This window comes from Vulpes vulpes, chromosome 1, assembly GCF_048418805.1.
Source record: "Vulpes vulpes isolate BD-2025 chromosome 1, VulVul3, whole genome shotgun sequence".
NCBI lineage: Eukaryota > Metazoa > Chordata > Mammalia > Carnivora > Canidae > Vulpes > Vulpes vulpes.
In genome coordinates this window covers 111,285,516-111,309,650 of record NC_132780.1, presented here as the reverse complement: position 1 = coordinate 111,309,650, position 24,135 = coordinate 111,285,516, and the positions used below count along the sequence as shown (strand labels likewise).

At 35.7% G+C, this 24,135-nt stretch overlaps 2 protein-coding genes across 27 annotated transcripts in view; one reads left to right on the top strand and one right to left on the bottom strand.

The window, feature by feature from the left end:
• DZIP3 (DAZ interacting zinc finger protein 3) overlaps positions 1-23,348 on the bottom strand; it is an 86,651-nt gene extending 63,303 nt beyond the window's left edge. For 3 of the 25 annotated variants that reach the window (XM_025990021.2, XM_025990022.2, XM_072722515.1), the window contains exons 1-4: positions 23,162-23,299; positions 10,833-10,928; positions 6,292-6,364; positions 2,829-2,984 (exon numbers count right to left, since the gene is read on the bottom strand). In XM_025990021.2, the coding sequence (XP_025845806.1) occupies positions 2,829-2,984; positions 6,292-6,364; positions 10,833-10,864 (261 nt within the window). In that variant the 5' untranslated portion in view covers positions 10,865-10,928; positions 23,162-23,299. Of the gene's footprint in view, positions 1-2,828; positions 2,985-6,291; positions 6,365-10,832; positions 10,929-13,486; positions 13,506-14,960; positions 15,094-15,188; positions 15,372-21,733; positions 21,827-22,649; positions 23,040-23,161 lie in introns of those variants that run through there. The other 22 variants (XM_072722455.1, XM_072722500.1, XM_072722466.1 and 19 more) reach the window with 18 other exon arrangements.
• A 142-nt stretch (positions 23,349-23,490) lies between these two features.
• CIP2A (cellular inhibitor of PP2A) overlaps positions 23,491-24,135 on the top strand; it is a 35,193-nt gene continuing 34,548 nt past the window's right edge. The window contains exon 1 of one of the 2 annotated variants that reach the window (XM_072722529.1): positions 23,491-23,782. Coding sequence is in view for 1 of the 2 variants with exons in the window: in XM_025990023.2 (XP_025845808.1) it covers positions 23,681-23,782 (102 nt within the window). In the remaining variant the exon portion in view is untranslated. The remainder of the gene's footprint in view (positions 23,783-24,135) is intronic. The other variant, XM_025990023.2, reaches the window with a different exon arrangement.

The following is a 24,135-nucleotide window of genomic DNA, read 5'->3' as shown; positions in this document are numbered from 1 at the left end:
TAGATGATTTGTTACTCGGCCATGCTTCCTTTTCTAATGTATGTATTTCAAGCTACAAATATTCTTTGAAGCCCATATTTTACTTAAACAAAACTTTAATACATGTTTTCTATTCAGTTCAAAAATTTACCTAATTTCCACTGTGATTTCTTACCTTAGCCCTAGGTTACCTAGAGGTAAGTATCTTAAGAACAGGATCTTTTTTTTTTAGTTTTTTTTTTTTTTTTTATTAATCTTCAACTTAATTCTATAGTAATTAGAAAACATGCTCTATATGTTGTGATTCTTTGGAGTTGATGAGACTTGCTTTGTGACTAGCACATGTAATTTTTATAAATGTTCCCTGTGCACTTAAAAAGAATGTATATCCTGCCACCATTGGGTGTAGTGTTTTGTGTTTGTGTGTGAATTAGATGGAGTTGGCTCCACTAATTTTGTGTCCATGTCATATCAGTTATTAAGAGAACACGTTAAAATCTCCTACTGGGATTGTCAATTTGTCCAACTCCTAACATTATCAATTTTGTCATCCTATACATAAGAGTTCTATATGAATGAATTTGAATCTACTTCTGGAATTTCTCCTCTATTTTCCAGACTTGTCCAGAGTCAAGAACAATTAATACAATCTTGTACTTAAAGAGAGTTTCATAGTAAGTTTTAATATCTAGTGGGCAAGTTCTCAGCCCTTCTCCCCTATACTTCGCTTTCACAACTTTCTTGGCTTTGGTTATTCTTCCTTTTATTTTCCCTCTAGACTTTAGAATTAGCTTTCAGTAATAACAACGAAAAAAAAATCTTTTGTCATTTTTTGATACATGGTATTTATAAATTTTAATTTAGGGAAAACTGATAGCTGTATCACACCGTCCTCCTATGTGTATGGCTTTCCATTTGGTCTTCTTACCTTTATTAGAGTTTCAGAATCTTCATTTTTAGTTTTATTATAGAGTACTGGTTTCTAAACTTAATGTGAAGAAAACAGTTATGTAGATACTTGCTAAAATGCAGATTCCAAGACCTACCCCCAGAGATTTTAATTCTTTAGGACTAGTATGGGGTTCAAATGGTCTCATGTAGACAGCCTAGGAAAAACTTGGAGAAATACTAGTTTGTATCTTGTATATATTTCTTATGTGTTTTCCTAGGCATTTTACTTTTTTGTTGCTATTATAAATAAAAACTCTTCTTTCATTTTAACATTCTAATTGGCTATTGTTTACATACAGAAAGGCCACTGATTTCTATTTCTTGTTGTTTCTGGGTGATTTCCAAAAGAGGGAAATAGTGGCATTATTCCAGTTTCAAATAAGAATTCATGCTGGTAAATTATCTCAGTTGAGGTTATAATTGTATGTAATTTCTTTGGATATTTTCAGAGTTTGTTTGAATTTTTAATCATAATAGTATTAATTTGTTTCATGGAAATAATAATGTATTCTTCCACAGAAAAGGCAACTGTGGCCTTTTCAAAACACTTATGGTGTTTTGCCCCCAATTAAAGGCTACAAAGACATGAGTAGAACATTTTCTAAACTTTGAAAAACTCCATTCAAGAACTGATACCCATCTTGTGCTGAAAAAAGTTCAAACTATTATCTAAAAGAACTATTTCCAAGGTGGAAATCTATAATATATTCTCTAGAGTATTTTACTCATAAATAGTTTTGGACATTGCTTTTCTTTATCTTATATTTTAAAAAATTTGTCAACATCTTATAAATTAGAAAAAATAAAAGCAATCCCCTGCCCCAGGGTGGCATGTTATGGGTTATCAGGGGAATAAGAATAAACACAGGACCTTATAGTCAACATCTTACTAGCTACTAACCCACATTCCCACCATTATTCTTTTTTTTCCCCCCACCATTATTCTTGAAAGGCTAGTACCAACTATTTCATTATAAAAGTCTACAGTTAAAGGCTGACACCAGAGCCCTTCACAAAAAGATGGAGATTTTACTACTCTAGCTGCACTGCTGTGTGAAGGAAAGGAGTGAGGAAGGAAATGAGTCACTGTGATATAATAAGCAATACATACATTGATCTCTGTTCTAGTTCCTGTTAATATATAGCCTTTGATCTCAGTTCCGACAGAGTTCCTGAAACTCCTGGAATTTCCTGTGTGATAGGAGTATCCTTTGTTCTAATGAGGTGACACTCAGTAGGCCCCTGGATAGGGACTGGAGCTTTTAGCCCGTTCCCCTATTCCCAGAGGGGGAGGAGCTGGGCATTGAATAAATAATTGATCAGACTTATTTGATGAAGCCTTCATAAAAATCCTTCAAATATGGGGCTCAAAGAACTTTCAACTTAGTGAACACATCCACATGGCAGAGAAGTGGCACACCTCAACTCCACAGAGACAGATGCTCCTATACTTGGGACCATTACATACATTACCCTATGTCATCTCTTCATTTGTTTGTTTAGATCCTTTATTATATAAAATGTTGGTAACTGTTAAGTGCTTCCCTGAGGTCTGTGTGCTATACTAGCAAATTACTGAACCCAAGAAGGGGTCATGGGAACCCTAATCTATAGCCACTTGGTCAGAAGTATCAGGGACAACCTAGGACTTGTGAATAGTGTCTAACGTGGGGGCAGATTTGTGGGACTGAGCCCTTAATTTGGGGATCTGATAATTGATTTCTTGGATACCCAGTTAGTGTAGAATTGGCTGATGTGGGAATAAATCCACACATCTAGTCTCAGAAGTGCTGTCAGTGTACTAGCAGAGTAAGAGTAAAGGGACATAGTATGTTTTTCCTGGATAGTCATATACAAAGAGCTGTACTTCTGCCCCAAAGAACAAATTATAATCTTACCTGCATAATTTGGAAGGAAAAATTTTCTTGTAAGAACTTCTTAATATGAGGGACCACACCTTTTGGTAGAGTATTAATTGCATTCAATAACTTCTTCACTTCTAATAGTAGGTTAACAGGGACAAGATCAGTAGGTATGTCCTTTTCCTGTTTATCCTAGAAGACATTATTTATAAAAAATTTAAACAGTTATACATATTCTAATTACTCTAATATTAAGACCAGCCAAAGTATTAAAAGAACGAAGAATGGGTCGCCTGGGTGGCTCAATGGATTAAGTGCCCAACTCTTGATCTCAGCTAGTTCTTGATCTCAAGCCCCACACTGGGCTCCATGCTGGGGGTGGAGCCTACTTTAAATAAAAGAAAAAAAGAAAAAAAGAAAAAAAGAAAAAAGTGCCTTTACATACTATATGTAGATCACTGTGACAGAGTAATAGAAAATCAAAATAAGAATAAAACATTCTCTCTGCTTTCAAGGAACTTAAAACATAGCAGATTTAACACCAAAACTCAGGAAACTTTAACATATGCACAGCCATCATAAATTCATTTGAAAGTTATAAGGGAAAATAAATATTCTAAAATAGGAATAATTATGCCATAGTCTTTTTTTTTTATGCCATAGTTTTTAATAGGATAGTGGGATTTAAAGATTAAATCCCACTTACAATTTAGGGCTTAAATGTGAATTAGGCCTCAAAAGATGGTTGCCCTTGAGAAGTACAAAGCATGCATTGAATTAGTCCACTTAAGGCATAAAAAAATGCTATATTTAAAATATTATATAGATTATTCTACAAAATAATATGAAAGCTATATCTAAGAGTAATTTTTTACATAGGTGACATGCTTTATCCACTAAACACACAATATATTGAAAATAAAAAGAATTGTAATAGTTTATATTATAAACAAAGTAGTAAAACACAATGACTCTTAATTCAACCAGAACTAAGTAAGTCATAATAATCTTTGGTCTACAGGAACTCATTCTTACAGACTTATTAATAAGCCATCAATACTGGTTAATCAATAGCTATGTAGTCGAGTCCTGGTGGATTGTGTATTAACATTAGCTGTGAGGAACAGGTGGGCATCAGAAATGGAGAAGCACCTGGAACAGATGGATGATGGCCTTCCTCAAACCTTAACAAAATACGATGGTTTCCATACCCTTTTAAACTTTGGGAATAAGAATATATTGCTGCTGACCTCTGCAAATCAGAACAGATAGCTTCTTACTACTCTGGAGGTCATGTAAAGCTTGAGTCACTGAAATGTCCTGGGGTTGAAGGTTGACTCCCTGACCATCAGCCAGGTCTTCAACAGATTGTAATTACCCAGGAAAGTGTTGAGGAATCAATAAAGTCCATAGTAGGACTATCTGCCTATTCCTCCCTTCTGGGTTTGAGTCCTTTTATATATTTTTTTAAGATTTTATTTTATTTATTCATGAGAGATGCAGAGAGAGAGAGAGAGAGAGAGAGAGAGAGAGAGAGAGATGCAGAGACACAGGCAAAGGGAGAAGCAGGCTCCATGCAGGGAGCCTGATGTGGGACTCGATCCCAGGTTCCCAGGATCAGGCCCTGGGCTGAAGGTGGCACTTAAACCGCTGAGCCACCCGGGCTGCCCTCTGGGTTTGAGTCTTAAAGATTCTTCCATCCCCATCAATATCCAACAAATAACTTTATATTTTATTATATTTCATCATATGAAAATTATATCTAAAAATAAAGGAAAGTGTTAACAGTTTGCTAAATCTCAGTGAAGGATAGATAATTCACTATATTATTCTTGCAACTTTTCTGTAGATTTGAAATTTTTCAAAAAGTTAAAAAGCAAAAAACAAAAAAAACAACCCTTCCACAATCTAACTAGCTAAACCCTTGAAAAGAATGACCACTATCAGTAGTGCATATATTTCAACCTAACGGTCAGTTCTGCAGTCAAAAGTCACCACGAAATCATCTTCTTGATATTATCAAATTGATACACATGCAAGATTACTACATGAATAAAAATTCTTAATAGGATATACTATAAGCTTCATGCTGATTAAATATTTTTATCTTATTATAAATATAATTTTTAAGTCAGTGATCATAAATTGCATAAATACAATTTTTAAAGTCAGTTTTCAAAATATTTGATGTCCAATCCACTTTCACAAAATTAATTTAGCCTCTAATCCAAAATCAGGTCAAAGTCTCCACCTCCTTTGACTTCTGTATTTCCAATTCTATATTTAGAAATGTTATTTATACTCTGGATCTAATCCCCCTGGTTCAACTGTACATCCCTATGTACATCTGCATATATTGTATTTTCACTGCAACATAATAATGTCATGTAGGTGAATACGATATTTTATGTTTATATATTTTCTACTGTTATGAGATAACCTTTATAAACTTTACAAAGAGTAAATATCAATAGTCACATAAAACTCTGTGTAAAGGGATCCCTGGGTGGCGCAGCGGTTTGGCGCCTGCCTTTGGCCCAGGGCGCGATCCTGGAGACCCGGGATCGAATCCCACGTCGGGCTCCCGGTGCATGGAGCCTGCTTCTCCCTCTGCCTATGTCTCTGCCTCTCTCTCTCTCACTGTGTGCCTATCATAAATAAATAAAATTAAAAAAAAAAAAAAAAAAAAACTATGTGTAAAGTTAAAATTGCACTAAAAAGAACCAAATAGCTCTTCATCCAACCTTCATTAAATATAAGCACATGTGATATTCATATACGTGTGTGTAGATATACATTTGTTAAGTTGTCATAATACATACTATCATTGGCAATATAAATTTAAATATATAGGGGATCCCTGGGTGGCTTATTTGGCCCAGGGCGTGATCCTGGAGTCCCGGGATCGAGTTCCGCATCAGGCTCCTGGCATGGAGCATGCTTCTCCCTCTGCCTGTGTCTCTGCCCTCCACCCTCTATGTCTATCATGAATAAATAAAATCTTTTTTTAAAAAAATTAATATATAAATATAAATTTATATGTTCATGTAAATCTTATATTAATGTATACTCTATTATTCTGTTTCATTTTGAACTGAAAGTTCTAACAGTATAGATAATAAGAACAGAAAAGAATTTTAAAATAACTCAAATTTCTTACTAAATAAAATTCTGTGTTTTCTTTGCATGTGCATAGTTTTCATTTTGTTTGGATTTTGCTTTTAGAAGTAAGGGATTTCTTAACATTGATTGTTGTGATGTGTGGGCAAGTCAATTCAATCACCTGGTAATTTTAACTTATAGTGAGAATTGGTGCTTATAATAACTTCGAGAACAATTATCGATTATCAGAGAGGTTTAATTATGACCATACATTTATGAAGGAAGGAAAGCAGAGTCACCCTGAAATTCTTAATAAACTGATTAGAATTACAGTTACATTGTCATACATAATTACTCATTGCTAATTAACAATTATTGAAAATTAACCTTCTCTTACCAGTTGGTCAGTAGATTTTTCTACCTTATTCTTGATTTCTCCCTTAGTCTGCTCCTCCACAGTTGGATCCCTACTTTAAATGAAAAAGAAGGGTGTATTCAGAGTATCTCCTTACAAAGAACACAAATTGTAGTAGTAAAAAATCTAACAAGTGAATTTGCCTGAAAGTTCAAAAAGTGTAAACAATGTGTAGCAAAAACTGGTAATAGGTGTAGGTGTCATACCTTTAGGGACTCAAGTGAAAGAAAAAAAAAAAAAAAGTATGCTCTGCCCTTACTAGATGGTGATAAACAGAACTGAAAATCAATATAAAATATTTTTCTTGAACAGACACAAACTATGGGAAAAAATTAACTTTATAGCATTGTTTCAATGTAAAATAAAAGGGGTCTTAAGGCTAATGTTTTGTGTGTGTATGTGTGCATGTGTTTATGAAGATAATAAAGGTTTGGAAAGGATTTATCTTACTCAGATCTTTTTTTGTTTCAGGTTCCTGGCCTCAGTTATCCAGTTCTCCAAAATGATTTTTTAAAATTGAGAAAGAACATCATATTTAAAAATGAACTATTTTTGTAAAAAGGAATAACCTGACAAGTTTTGCTTCTGACATTAGTTTGAAATGTGAACATATGCAGTGTTACATATAGAACTGAAAAGTTATTTATAAAATTGCTTTTGCCTATGTATAGAACCATGATATAGGACCCATAATATAAGACCCATAACATAGGATCATATAGGATTTATACAATCTTTTTAATTCTAATGCACTAACAGAGATAAAACTGAGGTGAGAAATTTATCTCAATGGCTTTACTCAGCACTGTACTTTATAAAAATTATTCTATCTTACTTCACATTTATGTATTGATCTCCTAGACAATCATTTATCATCCACTATGTGCCTCCTGACTTTGTGAGGGGAAACTGGGACAGATAAATAGTATAGTATTATCCACATAAAATTTCAACAGAAGAGGATTTATATACACAAATGATATTTCACAAGATGGTTCTCAGTGCTCTTTAAAACATGGCAAAGAAAAACCTCAAATGTCTTTTCATCCACATCTAAGCCCCACTCCAAAAAGGAACACAGGGAATTTTCTCATGTTGTCAAGAAATGAAAATTACCACAGCAGTATTCTGAAACCTCTCAAGGTCTGCGGAAGAGTACAAAATACAAAAAGTTCTCAAATGTATACCCTTCTTGCCAACTCTATTTTACAATCATTCACTCCTTGACCCAACAGTTCTCAGTCCCAGATGCGTATTAAAGTCACCTGTAAAGCTTCTGAACCATCCATATGTCCAAACCGTGCTTTGGCGCTTCTTAATCAAGTGTGGAAAGTGAGCTGCTATATTCACCATAGTTTTCCTAGCAAATTCTGATATGCAAACTTAACCAATCCTACCTCCCCAACATTAAAATTACTCTATTAGAAGTTACTAATGAAAAAAAAAAAACAGTTACTAATGAAATCCCACTATTTGTTATTTTAACAGGTTTGTCTTAGTTCTTCGTTTTACCTGGCCTTTCTGCACCATTTAATATTGCCCATCATATCTTCCAATCTTCCTTGAAAAACTGTGCGTTTTTTTTTTTAAACTGTGCATTCTTTACTGCTGCTGGTTCTCCTCCTAGTCTTACACTTCTCAATTCGTACCACTGGCTGCACCTCTTCCTCTCACTCATCATATTCACTTATTATTTTAATAATATTTAATATGGGGATGCCTGGGTGGCTCAGAGGTTTAATGCCTGCCTTCGGCTCAGGGCATGATCCTGGAGTCCCAGGATGGAGTCCCACATCGGGCTTCCTGCATGGAGCCTGCTTCTCCCTCTGCCTAGGTCTCTACCTCTCTGTCTCTCATGAATAAATAGATTTTTAAAAATCTAAAAAAAAAAAAAAAAAACTTAATATGAACTATGTACATTAACTGTTTCAAGCCATGCTTCTGATGTATTAGAATAGGAAGGTATATCAGCAGTCATCTGTGGTAATTACTTTATATTAAGATGGGTAAATTGATGTCCAGAGAGGTTATATAACTTGTTTTTAAGTTATATACCTAGAAAGTAGCAAAGCTAGAATGAGACACAAGACCAGTATTTTTCTTTTGCTATTTTGCTTTTACCACCTGTATGCTTTGTTCTACTGCTAGGAGCTAAAATTTTGCTATAATAATATATCCTGAAATATACACAGTATATACACTAAAGTTCCATTTTTAAAAAAGATTTATTTATCTATTTGAGGGAAGGGAAAGAATCTCAAACAGACTCCCCACCAAGCATGGAGTCCAACATGGGGCTTAATCCCCAAACCCATGAACCAAAAACCAAGAGTCAGACACGTAGGACTCAGGCACCCCACTAATATCCCGTTTTTATCCCTCTATTTTCTTACATTTTCTACTTAAGTCAATTTCATTTATGCCCATATAAAAACAAACGCTCTCAGATAAGGATCAGGCCCTTCTTATGCACTACTTAACCTCCAAGTATCTATCCCAACATTGGACATAAAGTACACACTTAAGTATTTATTGGATGAATAAACAAACTAATAAGCAAACTCTCATGAATTCTAATAGCACCAATTCTAATGACCCCTAAAACTTGCTTTTCCGACACTACTACTACAAATTTCTAACCATCTACTCAACAACTTCATAACTTAAGATGTCTTAGCAATACCTCAATTTCCTCATGTCCAAAACTGAATTATCTATTCTCTCTTTCACACACACATTAAACCTGTCTCAATTAATAAGCCCTACATTAATGGTACATTATCTCCTTCTGATCATTAGAAACCTTTAAGTCATGAGTCACCATTCAAACAAGAGGACAGGAAATAACGAATGTTGGCGAGGATGTGGAGGAAGGGGAACCCTCTTACACTGTTGGTAGGAGTGCAAGCTGGTACAGCCACTCTGGAAGTGTGGAGGTTCCTTATAAACTTAAAATAGAGCTGCACTAGTGGGTATTTATCCTAAAGATACCGATGTAGTAAAACTAAGGGGCACCTGCACCCCAATGTTCAGAGCAGCAATGTCCACAATCGCCAAACTGTGTGAGAAGCTACGATGTCCTTTGATAGATAAATGGATAAAGATGTGAGATCTATATATATATAATACAATATTTTGTATTGTACTTCATATATATATATCACAGATATAGATGCAATATATACATACATATATATATATATATATATATATATAAAACACAATATTACTCAACCATAAGAATGAATACCATTTACATCGACATGGATAGAACTGGAGGGTATTATGCTAAGTGAAATACATCAATCAGAGAAAGACAATTATCATATGGTTTCACTCATAAGCGGAATATAAGAAATAGTGCAGAGGACCAGAACAGAAAGTGTGGAAATGGAATGGGAAAAAAATCAGAAAGAGACAAACCAGAAGAGACTCTTAACTCTGGGAAACAAACTGAGGATTGCTGAAGCGGAGGTGGGTGGGGGATGGGGTTACTAGATTACCAGCATTAAGGAGGGCACTAAGGCGGGCACGTGATGTGATGAGTACTGGGTGTTATATGCAACTGAATTACTGAAAACTACATCTGAAACTAATGATATACTATAGTTAGCTAATTGAATTTAAATTAAAAAAAAGAACAACCTTTGAATCATCTTTTTTTTTGTTTGTTTGCCCCTTTCCTCATATTTAAAGTCATAGAATTCTGTGGATTCTAGTTCTATAAATCCCTCCTCTTTTCTAGTCCTACTATGCAGGCCTTCATCAGCTTCTTCCTGAGATATTACTAGTGTTGTATTTGGTTGTCTCTTCCTTACCACCATCAAGAAGTAGTCTTTCCAAAATACAGTGTAAAATTTCCTTTATCTTTTTAAAATGTCATGGTTTCTACACAAAATAGTTAAACTCCTTAGAAGACCTTTGAAATCCTCCCAATCCTTTTATCTTAAGTATTTTTTCTTGCTGTTTCCTTCCATTTCTATACACATCAGAATGCTTCTTATCCCTTAATGTTCAGTTCAAGTGATCTAATGGAAACCCACTCAACTCCAGTCAATCATTATTGTTCCTTTCTACATATAGTCATGGCACTATGCATGCAGTTTGCCTAAAGGTAAAACTTTTTATATATCTTCCTACCACATTACAATTCTAAGTACCCAAAATTTTGTCTGTTTTTATTCTCTAAGTACCAAGGAGGTACTTTACATTATAAGCATTCCACTAAATGCTTATAAATTAAATTAATAGACCATATTAATGAAATCAATTAGTGAAAATGCCATGTAGAAAGCTGTAGTACATTTTTCAATTCTTATCTCTTTAGCTAGAGTGTGGTCCTTAAGAGAAATTTTCTGTTAAATTAGATCTAACCCCAGTCTACAACTCCCACTAATCGAAGTCGCTAAATTATCTCTAAGCATAAGGGTATCTCAATCACACTAGCTTTCCCAGAGGACATTTGTCCTTTCCATAGGCAGAATGCAACAAATGTGGTTGGTTTTTGTCAATCTATCCCTTACCTCATAAAAAATTCTTCTGGTAGAGAATCCATGCTGCACAATGTTGTTTTGCAAAAGTCTTATCCCAATGCTTGCAGACTTTACGGATGTTTAAAGCTGTAAGAAAAGTAATATATTTTTAGTGAGAAGGTAGAAGGATTACATTCTTTTTCCCCCACTATAAAAAAAAATACCGGATCATTGAAGAAAATTTTGAAATAGTTATAAAAAAATGAAAATTACAGTTTTACCATCTAAAGATAAGTCATTGCCTATACTTTAATACACTCTACTTCATCCAAGCAAGATATATTTTACCTTTTGCAAAATAGGATTTGTAATCATACTGGATAAACAATGTTCTACACTTCAGTTTTCACCACTGAACACTATATCAAAAGCATTCCTCATGTTACCTTATAATCCTACTATGTATTCTCATTGGCTACACAACTGGGTGACTGGGGTTTCCTAGACTATTACCCTATAGTTGGCCATTTAAATTGTTTCCTATTTTTCCATTATAATTAGTTTTGTGATAAACTCCACTGTCCATAAGCCTTTTTCCATATTTATGATTATTCAATTACAAGAAATTCTCAGAAGTAGAATTTCTCAAAAGACACAAATATTTTAAGTCTCTTGGTGCATACTGCTTAAACGGCTTCCCAAAAGGTTCCTACTCATTTATTTTCCACAGAGTAAGTTCCTGTTTAACACAATCTTCAATAACACTAATTGTTGTTTTTAGTCTAAAAGTAACATTTAGCCACTTTCCCCCAATAGATATGATTCTAGATCTTCATAAAATAGGAAAGAGGGGATGTACACTCTCTAGTTCAAATATCAATGAATGTTGTGCTTATTTCCTCAAAGGAAAAAAAACTGCACAACACAAATGAAAACAAAAAGAGAGCACCTACTAGTATATCTATATAGCTCTCAACTATCCCAAGAACAATTCTTCTAAAATTAGTCACATTAACACCCTGATGTTTATAGCTGCATAATATACAATAGCCAAATAATGGAAGAAGACCAAGCGTCCATTGATAGATGAATGGATCAAAAAGATGTGGGGGGTATTTATGTGTGTGTGTGTGTGTGTGTGTGTGTGTGTATACGTATATATGTGTATATATATACATATATATATATACATATGAATGAAATATTAGCCATTCAAGAGAATGAAATGTTGCCATATGCAATGACATGGATGGAGCTAGAGAGTATAATGCTAGGACAAATAAGTCAGAGAAAACCAAATACCATATGATTTCACTCATATGTAGAATTTAAGAAACAAAACAAAGGAGTGAAGAAAAAAAAGACAAACCAAGGAACAGGCTCTTAATTATAGAAAACAAACTGATGGTTACCAGAAGGAAGGTGGGGTGGAAGGATGAGTTAAATAAGTGATGGAGACTGAGAAGTATATTTGTGGTTATGAGCACCGGGGTGATGTATGGAATCATGAATCCTTATATTGTACACCTGAAACCAATATAACACTGTATGTCAACTGGAATTAAAATTAACAAAAAAGAAACACTTATATTTTAATGAAAGATGTTACTTGAAAAAAGGTATTACACAGTGTAGTTTTAGTGAGTCAAGCATATGGCTTCTCGCATATGCTTCTACACCTAACTTTATATATCCTTGTATCTTAATGAAGGAGGTTTTTTTGAAATAAGGTTATACAGTATAATTTCAATAAGTTCAACACAGGACTATTTCCACATGCTTCTACACATAAGTTTACAAACATATATCTTAAGGAAGGATGTTACCTTAAAAAAGGTATATACACAGTGTAGTTTCAATGAGTTAAGGATATGACTTCTCATTTACTTCTACACATAAGTTTACAAATATTTGTATCTCAAAACTATAAAATTAGTCACATTTGTTCTGTATTTTTTGAGAATTCAAGCCTCCAGACTCCAGTGTTCTCTGCTAGGCTGATTTCCCTTTCTAATCCCTGTATGAAAGTCCAGGAAGTATTAGTGTAAATGCGTAAAACTATTGTTCAGTGCTTTGAGACAAAGAAAGACATGAGAAAAAAGAAAGTAATAGCAATAACACAAAACAGACCTAGAGTACCTTGCTGCAAAGTCCAAGATTAGATAAAATTTCTCATTTCTTGAGTATGAAACACATATTTATCCCAGTAACTAAGAAGCCACTTTCTCTGATAGCATTTGTAATATATAGCTGGAAGTTAGACTGGTAGAGCTTTTGGAGGCCCATCATTAAAATGTAACTCAATAAGATCATTTCCAAGTTACTCATTAAGATTTCAGGTTGTATTTACTCAAAGAAACGCTATTTTACATGATATTGACTCTCCCTAAACACCCGAAAAAGGCAACTGAACACATAGAAAAGAAGTTAACAGTAGGACCTGAACCCTCTTAAGACTTGAGGTCTGAGTCATTTGTGAGCTTAAGAGGGAAGGGGCAACTCAACACCCCGCTAAAAAGAAGTCCAAAACTAGTACTCCTAATTATGATACTATCTTAACCTATATTCTATATTTGATTCACACCAGCTTTAAATTACACATATAAGTCTTGAGAGACAAAAGGTAATTCTTCAACAATTGAATGGACACTTAATTAAAACACAAACATTTACACACAGACGTCTATCTAAATTTCTTCACTTACTAACACATGTTGGTGAGGATGTGGAGAAAAAGGAACCTTCACACACTGTTGGTAGGAATGGAAATTGGTACAGCTACTGTGGAAAACAGTATGGAGGTTCCTCAAAAAATTAAAAACAGAAATACTGCATGATCCAATAATTCTATTAAGTATTTACCCAAAGAAAATGAAAATACTAATTTGAAAAGATATAAGCATCTCTGTTTACTGCAGCATTATTTACAATAGCTAAGATATGGAAGCAACCCAAGTGTCTGTCAAGAGTTGAATGGATAAAGATGATGTGGTATATATACATACACAATGCAATGAAATATTACTCAGCAATAAAAAGGGATGAGATCCTACCATTTGTAACATGTGGAATTAGAGGATATTATGCTAAATGAACTGTCAGAATAAGATAAATACCTAAAATAAAACAAATGAATAAACAAACATAAAGCAGAATCAGACCTATAAATACAGAGAACTGATGGTTGCCAGAGGGAAGGAGGTTGGGGCATGGGCAGAATGGGTGAGGAGGAGTAGGAGATACAGATAGGCTTCCAGTTATGGAACGGTAAATCACAGGAATAAAAGGTGTAACATAGGAATATAGTCAATGATACAATAATAATGTATGGTGACAGATGGTATCCACACTTGTGGGGAGCATAGCATAACCTATAGAGATGTTGAATTACTATCTCTACACCTGAGACTAATGTAACATTGCATGCCACTTATACTTAAATGAATAGTTAAAAAAATAAACTTCCTCATTTAAAAGAGAGCTTTCTAATACCTCTTAGTTTCTTGCCCATCTGTAACAAAATATATCTTGCTGCCAGTATAACTCACTTATGCAGGACCCAGGTTTCCTAGGTAAATTATTTTATGGTTTTACTCTTATTTTTAAAAACTCAATAAACAGAATCATGCACCTATTTAAATTTGCATTCTCTGTTCAATACCAGTAAAAAATACAGCCTAACACTAATAATAAAGCAGAGATAGATTATTCTTTCAAACTAAATCAGATCTACCTCATCTCAGTAAAGCTGTACAGAAAAGGACATAGCTTTGAGAATTCTAGGACTGTGATCTGTTTTTCTTTTATGGTTTCTATAACCTCAAGGCTATTTTAACAAAAAGTAAGTTAGGCATTACGTCACAGATAGAGTATACAAACACACACCTTTTCTAGACAAAGCAATCCCCTCATTTCCAGAATTTAAAAACCCAGACACAGATATCTCCCCCTCTGATAAACTCTCCATCAGCTAGCTGTTTGTACAGATCACAGCGAGGCTGAAAAGGGAGGAAGATTCTCTGGCAACAAGGTAGAGAAGATGGAAGGCCTCTGCTAAGCTATTCAGTATTCAGCTTTAAAAAGAAAAGAGCGTAATATTAATAAATCAGAAGATATTTGGATCCTGAATTAAGAGTAAAAACAAGCTAATGACTTTTTCAGTCTGCTTACAAATACAACCTGAGCTGAATCTCTGTGATGAAAGGTTTTCCAGAAGAGTATCATCACCCCATCATCTCCTAGGAGCTAAGCAGATCATGTGTGGCACACCCCACTGCTACAGTAGCAGCAGCGGCAGCACTTTACAGCCTCTGTGGGGAAGGAAGGCGTCAGTGCCTAGCAACCGAAAGGAAGTAGCCAGCCTGAAATATTAACAGTGTGCTTCTAAAATAATCCAAAGGTTCTTACCATTCTAGAAGAGGCTGAAGGAAATCTTTAAAATCAGGGTTAACATGGGAGAGAGGATGGATCTGGTTTTCCTTGATATATTCATTTCAATAGGCTTTCCTGGTCAGCAGGAAACACAAACTGACTCTGCCTTCCTGGAACTAAGGGGCTGCTCTCTCACAGGAACCTATTCAGGTGCTGGATGGTTGATCAGAGGGCAAGTTAAAGTTCAGTGTCAGTTTACAGCACACCTTTGTCCAGCAAGCAAAATGATTTTATCTACTGGCTGTTTTACTGGTTGAAAAATAAGGTACTGCCATCCATATCCTGACAACAGTAAAATGCCTTTCTTGCTCCCTCTGAGCTTCCACTTGCCCTCTTATCTACTGAAATCATAGCAAACATTTCTTTTATCGCAAAGGGCTTAACCCCCATTTTTTAAAGCTGCGCTTATTCACATTAAAACAGGTGCACAGCTTTTGTTTAGAATTAATTATTCATTCAAATGTTTACCTTGTAGCACTCCATCACCTCCCCAAATAGTATATAAACACAGTTTTTTAAATCCACTCAAACACTCATCTTAAGTCACTTGACCAAATTAGAGGCTGTAATTGGCCAAAAAGTGCACATAGCAATGCATGGTTAGATGTCCCATGAATTTGCTACCCTTGTCAGTTCTGGCCCTTTCAGATCACACAATGCCAGGTGGAAAAAGGGAGTACCAAGTGTGCAAAAATAGTAAAAATAAAACTCACTTGTCTCAATGCATTAGCTTGAAAACAAAATAATATACTTGCTATTTTTTTCAGGAGAGAAATTCAGTTACGAGAACTTTTTTATGCCCACTAAATCAGGGTTCCTCAATCTTAGTACTATTGACATTTTAGGCTAGACAAGTCTTTTTGTTCGGGGAAGATGTATTATGCATTTTTAGGATGTTTAGGAGCACCCCTGGCTTCTACCTAATAGATGCCAGTAGCAACCCTAACCCCCCCTCTCAGCTCCACTGTGAAAAGCAAAAGTGTCTCCAAACACTGCCAAATGTTCCCTGGGGGACAAAAACGCCCCAGGGGAGAACCACCTAGTTGATTAAAAATGAAAAGGTCAATTAAGTAAATACATTACAGATTATTCTGAGGAAGAACAGTAAGACTATCCTGGCATTATGTAACATGTACAAATACAAATCATTTGTCTAAAAGAAAGAAATGACACCAAGTATCTCATTTAGATTTCATCCATGTCAAAAGTTGAGAGATTACATTCACTGTCTACTCAGCTCTTACCATTTTGCAAAAATCATTATTAACACTCTCTGGCAGCTTATATCAGAAAGCAAGAACCCTGCAAAGTATACCTAGTACCCCTATATAAATAAATAGCAAGTATGCCAAAATAGCAAATATCCTCGTCAAAATTAGTTTCTTGTCAAAAGCAGGTTTTTAATTCATTTCAGATCCAGTTACATCGTATTTACACAACAAATCTATAGAATATACATTAATTTGTTTTCAATATTTGGAATCTACCTACCATGAACATGCACAGGTTAGGATTTACCTGGAGAAAATATCCAAATATCAAAATACCTATCAGTTTCAGTTTATTTACAGGAAGCACGGCCAAAACCACACTGTTCAGAAATGTAACTAGAAACGCTCAGAAGGAGCATATGTTACCACTGAGCAAGTTTTCCAAAGTAGAATATTTTTAGCAATGTTATTACTTTTGTTAGACAATAATGAAAAAAAGAAACAAGACAGAATGTTGAGACATGACACATGTAGAGATGAAAATCAAGCAAGGAGGAAAGAACAAAGTATGCACTTGACTCTCACCACCACCAATGACAAAGCCTACAATACCCAAATTCAAACTGACCCACCAATGTAATAACACAGACTACTCCTCATTATCTCAGAAAGAAGTTTGTAAGAAGGGTTTACTGAGAAGGTAGGTCAAGCTTTCATTTATGAACAGTTTTCTATCACAAAATTAATTGGGTATATTAACGTTGGTTTTATCAAAAATAAGATTAATTTTCATCAGCTCCTATGTGTCTGGCTCTGGGCTGATTTCCTATGTACACCGAAAACATATATGGCTTTCACACAACTCTGAAATACAAACATTACTGTAATCCATCTTAAAAGTAAGAAACTTAGGGTTAGAGAGTTCATATTGCTAATAAATCTATAAAAGTAGAAATTCAGGCCCAAGTTTCACCAAGTGCAAATTTCATATTCTTTCCACTATGTCCAATTAAGTGCAATATTTAACTTTATATAAGCATGCTGTTCAATTAGAAGCTGAATTAAATAATTTGCATAAAAACAAACACTCAGAAACAAAACTATTTACATGGTCTTACTGGTTAGTAAATGATACTGCAAATATAATTAATCACGACATCTTAATATTTCATAATACACTACTTTCATTAGTTTTTGCTAAGAGAATCCATTTGTTCAACTAAACAATTCAGAAAAATGCCAGGTGCCACATGTGGCACTGAAATGATAATTAATATGTGTCTAAATGCTCTGTTAAGGTTAATGATTTCGGAAAGTTCCCAAAACAAATTTTTGTGATCACGTATCTAAAGCAATAAATCTGAAACTACACTGAAAATACATGCATAGCAGTTTATTTGTGCATTATAGGCAGGCATTACAGTCACAAAAAGAATGAGATTAAGGAAAGTAAAAAATTCCAGTATTTGTTCCCATACCGACAGTTTCACACATCCCAAGGTGTGCATATTCCACTTTGGACACCACTATCTTAGAAAATGGCTTCACATTTTAATTCAAGAAACAGGTATCTACCCCTTTCATGAACTTAACAGTTTTTCTGAAAGACCAAAAATTTAAAAATGACATATGAAAAGGACTTTGTTCAAAATAGGTCTTCCATAAATACTAGCTGTAATTAAAAATAATCACTGTACCTTAAAAATCACTTACAGTCACTTATCTGTATCTACAATATTGGATTCAGAAACAATGGATAATACTTACATTTTTAAGAAGAAGGCAACCTTCTGATACTAGGATATGAAATTAGATGTGAAAATGGAGTAAAAAAAAATTATCCAAACTATGTACTTAGATTCTGTGAAATATTAAAAAAAAATAATAATCAGGGATTGTTTGAAAAGTGAAAAAGTTAATGTTTCGGTTTGGCAAATCATTTAGAGATTAGCTGAGTTTTAATACCTGACTGGGAAAAGAAACAGGAAAAATAATTGAAAAGAGAATAATTTTGGCTTATTTAATAGGTTTTTTGCCTTTGTGTTGAAGGTAACATTTCTGAAAAATGAGGGTTGAAATTCTACAGATGCTTTCTGGCTCTGCATAAAGAGCAAAATCAATTTGATATTAATATTTGAATTGTTTTAGCCATAATAAAGACAAGGTATCTAAATAACCTCATGCCTAGACCTCTGCCAATTTTCTACCACTAGATTTCTTTGCTTTGAATCTTGGGAACCTGGGCCAATGGAACTTTCATTCTACCTGCTATTTATTACAACAATCTCCTAATTTACATCTGGCCTCATATCCCCACTGAATAGAAGCCAATCCCCAATGTGAGGATTTTTTTTTAAGCCCTCTGTTATATCCCCAGTGCCTACACCAGCACCTGACACTCTTTATAAGCACTCAATACTGATTTAAAGGATAAAGCTACCCATCCTATAAATTTGGGAAAATATAAAGGACAGCAATAAAAATTTATGGAGAAAGGGATTTTAGGCCAGACCTTGAAGATATTGATATTTTTTGCCCTAAAAACTAGCATGTGTTCCTAAAGCTAATCTATTTCTCTCAACAGCACTTATTCCGGTTTGCCCAACAGAATTTACGCTCTTTGAGTATGAAGGAATATAAATATTTTTTAAAGAACTGTACCTGATTGCTTAAGCTAATTTAACTGTGTGTGTGTTTTTTTTTAAGTGAAATACAGATGCTCACCTAAGCTACAGTCTTAAAATCTGTGGGCATAAAATACTGTTTATAAAAATATATATAGTATGCCAATATGTTAAGCCTGAAATTTTAAAAACTATAAAAATAATGAAGGAAAAATTTGTTTATGGATGGAATTAATAAACATAAAAGTAAAATGATTCTGAAAAAAAGAAAAACAAAAATAAAATCAAAGTTGGGTCGTGAAAAGCAGAATAGACAAACTCCTAGAAAGCCCATGTAAGAAAAAATATAGATAGCATTACAATGAAAAAGGAAATTTAAAATAAAGAGATTAAGAGAATTACTAGAATACTGATCAACTTTATAAAAAGAAACCTGTAAATCTAAAGAAATAGTTGCTATGTTAAAAAATTTCTATTTCCAAACTTAATAAAAAGTAGAGAAAAGTTATCAGATCTATAACCATATTACAAATCCAAATATTTTCTAAAGATCTACCACTAAATAAGGTTATCAGGCTTAATTTTATAGGCCAGTTGTATACAATCTACAAGGATCAGAGGATTCCAATGTAATTCTCATTCTATAGTACAGAAAACAAAAACTTGATTCCTATTTCAAAAGTGACATATAACCCCAATTCCAAAAGAGAGAATCAAAAAAAGGAAAACATTTCAAATATGAAATCCTAAATAAAATATTTGCAGTATAGCAAGCACAATATTTGTTACTATTACCTATATGACCTTGGGCAAAGTATTTCACCTCTCCTTAGTTTTTTCACCTATAAAATGGAGATCATGACAGTACCCAATGCATGAGATTGTTATGAAGATTAATTAGTAAGCATCAAATTCTTAGAATAGTGTTTGGCATATAACAAATGCTCAATAAGTGTTAGCTACTATTATCCCAAGAACCAAAAAGCAACAGAATACGTTGCATTATCATGTTAAAGTGGAAAATGAAATCTATAAACAAATATTTGATAATTTTTTTAAAGTAGACATTTTAGAAAATCTTTAAATAAAACAGGTATAAAGGGCAATCCCCTAAACATTTGAAAGGCTATTTATTACAAGCCAATAGCACAAATTATAGTAAGTGTTAAAATACTGGTCATCCTCATTCAATTAAGAAGACAAAGATGTTCATTATCATCATGATTATTCCATTTTTTTTGGAATACATTAATGAAACAAATACTGGAAAAGATGAAATTATTTGTGGATGATATAAAGCTAGAAAGTCTAATAAACAAAACTCTATTAAAGATATTTTAGTCAGAATCTAGATAAAAGATGCATCAAAAATCAGCATTTTTTTTTACAGTAGCAATAGCAAATTAAAATTCTAAAGGAGAAAAAGAGAACTCACATTAACAAAAATTACATAATGCCCTGAAACTTAAGACTATATGATTTTATAAAATTCCACTGAACATAAAATACATTATTAACTACCACAGCAACATCTGTATCTTCTCAAACTAGAAACGTGAAATCCCTCTCTTCACATCTGAAATGAGTCACTAAGTCCTGCCTATTTCACCTCATCTGTATTTCTCAAATTTGTCATCACGTCTTTGTTATTTCCACTTCAATTATCCTGGTAATCCTTTGAAAGACTGCAGCAAATTAAACATCCTCCTTACTTCTATCCTTATCTATTTCAAAATCATAGCTCACCCACCTGCCAGAGTAATCAACCTAAAGCACAAACTTAAAGAGATCAAGGCCCCATTTTTAAGCCAGCAATCACTGAATTCAGGATCAAGAACAATAAGGTCTTTAGTCATCTGGACCCAGCTTCATCTCCTCCTTCTCATTTTGTGGGCCTAAAATAAGGCTCTGTGTTTCTCACATTAGGATACATGAGTATCTCTGCCTCAATACTTTATTGCTTCTCACAGCTACCACTGTGGTACATCCTTCTAAACTTCCAACGTCAATTTTTGAAGATTTTTGAGAATGACACTATTTTATATTAAAGATGAATATCTTACAGAAGAGAATGAAAATTTTCTATCACTGCTTCAGTTAAAGTGTAAGGTTTTAAAGAAAGAAGGCATTTATGACTGGCAGCTTTGGCATCTTCCCTTGGCTCAGAATTAAGTATGAAGATGACGCACTTATTATTACTGAGAAGTCTAACATTAACCTGTTATCACTGCATTTGCCAATGAACCAGGAGGTAACTAACACCTGCTGGGAACAGAATTATGCCAGTCAACCGCTCTAAATTTTTTAAGTTGATTAACTCATTCCGTAATGGTTTGCACCAATTGACACGACCTCACTTTCCCTGCTAAGCTCACCCTTGCTCTCTACTCCAGTCAGGGCAGCATCCATCCTTGCCATCCGTGACACACTTCCTTCTGGTCCCACCTCAGGACCTTCTCCACCGGAGAGCATGGCTCTGTCCTTCAACTCCTTGAAGCACTTTCTCTATCCTGACCTCCCAACTCCCTTCTTCGTAAACACCTTTACTCTCGGAAAAGGATTTCTGTTACTTTTTCTTTCTCCATCTCTCTCTCATTTTTTTTTTCTTTACCCCTACTAGAATGTAATCTTCTTAACATAGGACTTTTTATTCAATAAATCTTCTTTCTAGTGCCTAGACAAGTACCTCGTACACTGCAGGCTCTCTGCAGGCTCTCGATCATCAATCATTACTGACTTTATCCTATTAAACAGGTACTACTGCCAGCTGGGATTTTACCTAAGAAAGAAATGGAAGCAGTGAAGAGTCGGCCTTATGGTCACATTGTAAAAGGTGGAACTAGAGTTTGTCAGCACACAGCCTGGCATCGCTCTTTGACATAACCTCAGGAGCCTCCAGAACTCAGGTGGATTCCCTATGGAGTCCCTATTTAGTACATTCCTCTAATTAGACAGTTGCTTCCCAGGAGGGGGATACTTCATCTTTGTTTTCTCGCCACTTCTAACCCTCAATCATACATCACTAATTGTTTACAGAATGAATGAACCCATAGATACACGAATCACCCAATTATTTTCACATGTATGTCTCAGTTAGCCAGATTGTTTTAAGACCTTCACATGTAAAAACGTTTTGATATAAAAAGGACTGCCTTTAAAAAAAGAGTGATGCTAAATGTTTTAATGTATGAAGTACTGCTTTTAAAGAGTGATGTAGAAAATATTTCCTTTGACTTGACAAAGACTAATGACGAATGATTTAATTAAAAAGGACATGTAAAAATTAAAAAAAAAAAAACCGAAATAAATTAATAAATAAAAAGGACATGTACTCTTAACAATTTCTCCAGACTGGTTTTGAAGGCATGTCTCAGCCAGATTAAGACCTTCACATGTAAAAATGTTTTGATATAAAAAGGACTGCCTTTAAAAAAACAGATGCTAAATGTTTTAATGTATGAAGTACTGCCTTTAAAGAGTGTAGAAAATACTTCCTTTGACTTGACAAAGACTAATGAGGAATGATTTAATTAAAAAGGACATGTAAAAATTAAAAAGAAAAAAAAAAACTAAATAAATTAATAAATAAAAAGGACATGTACTCTTAACAATTTCTCCAGACTGGTTTTGAAGGCTCGATTCAACGTCAGCAGACATCAGGCAGAGAGAACGCTCCAGAAGCAGCTACTTCGTTCATCGTCTACACACAAGCACAAGAATTCTCTCGTATCACAGCGCCGCAAACCGAAGTGCCCTGTTCACAGGCACCGAGATTCAGAAAACAACTGATCACGCCGGATAAAAAAATAAATAAATAAATAAGATACCTCCACTTACAAAAAAAAAAAAAAAAAATACTGACGCTCGTGGGAACACCCTCGGCAGCAACGCCTGGCCCACAGTCACCGGGAGCTGGCTGTCTGGGAGAAGCCGGACGACTACCTCAAGGGCAGGACGGCCTCGCCACAGAATCCCACGGTCACAGGCTTGCTCTGAAAAACAAACATTCCTGAGGAGACGGGGCGGACCGGGGGGGGGGGGGGGAGTTTAACCACAGGCCCCTCCCAGGCCGCCTCACAGTACGGAGCCCGGTAATCTCCTCAGAACTCCTCACCGTGTCTAGACTAGGGAAAAGCGACCATTTCTCAGGTAGACGCTGACGCACAAATGAAAAAGCCGGCCACCCCGCGACAAGGCCGAAGGAGCAAACGAACCGACACCGACAGCTCGGCGCAACCGGGACCCCGCCGGCGCCCAACCGCCCCTTCGCAAGTTTGAGCCGCAATCACATTTCTCGCGAGATTTATCGCCTCCACGCGATCTCGAAGCTGAAACCTCGCGGCTCTTCGGCTCAAGCGAGGGCCGGGTGGGGAGCGGGAAGGGGGTTCTGGAAGGACAGCGCTCAGCCCCCTCGGGGAACCCGCACGCCTCCTCGACCCGCCTCCCCGCTCCCCCCCTTTCTTCCTTGAGAGCGGTTCCCCCAGGGGGCCTAGGGACTTCCGGAGCGCTACCGGAACCGGAAACCTCGGGAGTCAGGGGGTGGAGCTGGAAAAAATCAAAAAAAAGAAGCGCGGCGAGAGCCGGCGGCCGGAGCGGGCGGGCGGCCGGAGCGGGCGGGCGGGCGGCGGCGCCCATGGACTCCACCGCCTGCTTGAAGTCTCTGCTGCTGACCATCAGTCAGTACAAAGCGGTTAAGTCGGAGGCGAATGCCACCCAGCTTTTGCGGCACTTGGAGGTGAGGGGCTCCCCCGTAGAAATCCTCAGGTCGCGCTGCGGCGGGGGTGGAGCGGCCCCCAGCGCGCCGAGGGGACGGCGCCTCGCGACCCCGGGAGGCTTTTCGTCGTGGGGCGGGAGGCGAGTGTCCGCCGTGAATGCCCAGCCACCTGGCTGCCCTGCCGCGGGCCCTCCGGGGGGGCGGAGGGTTGGGGAATCTAAATTCCGCTGTTTGGGTTTGGTTGTGGAGAGAGCTCGGAGCTGCACGTCTTCCTTTTTTCTTTTTTTTTTTAATTTTTATTTATTTATGATACACACACACACACACACACACACACACACACACACACACACACACACACACACACACACACA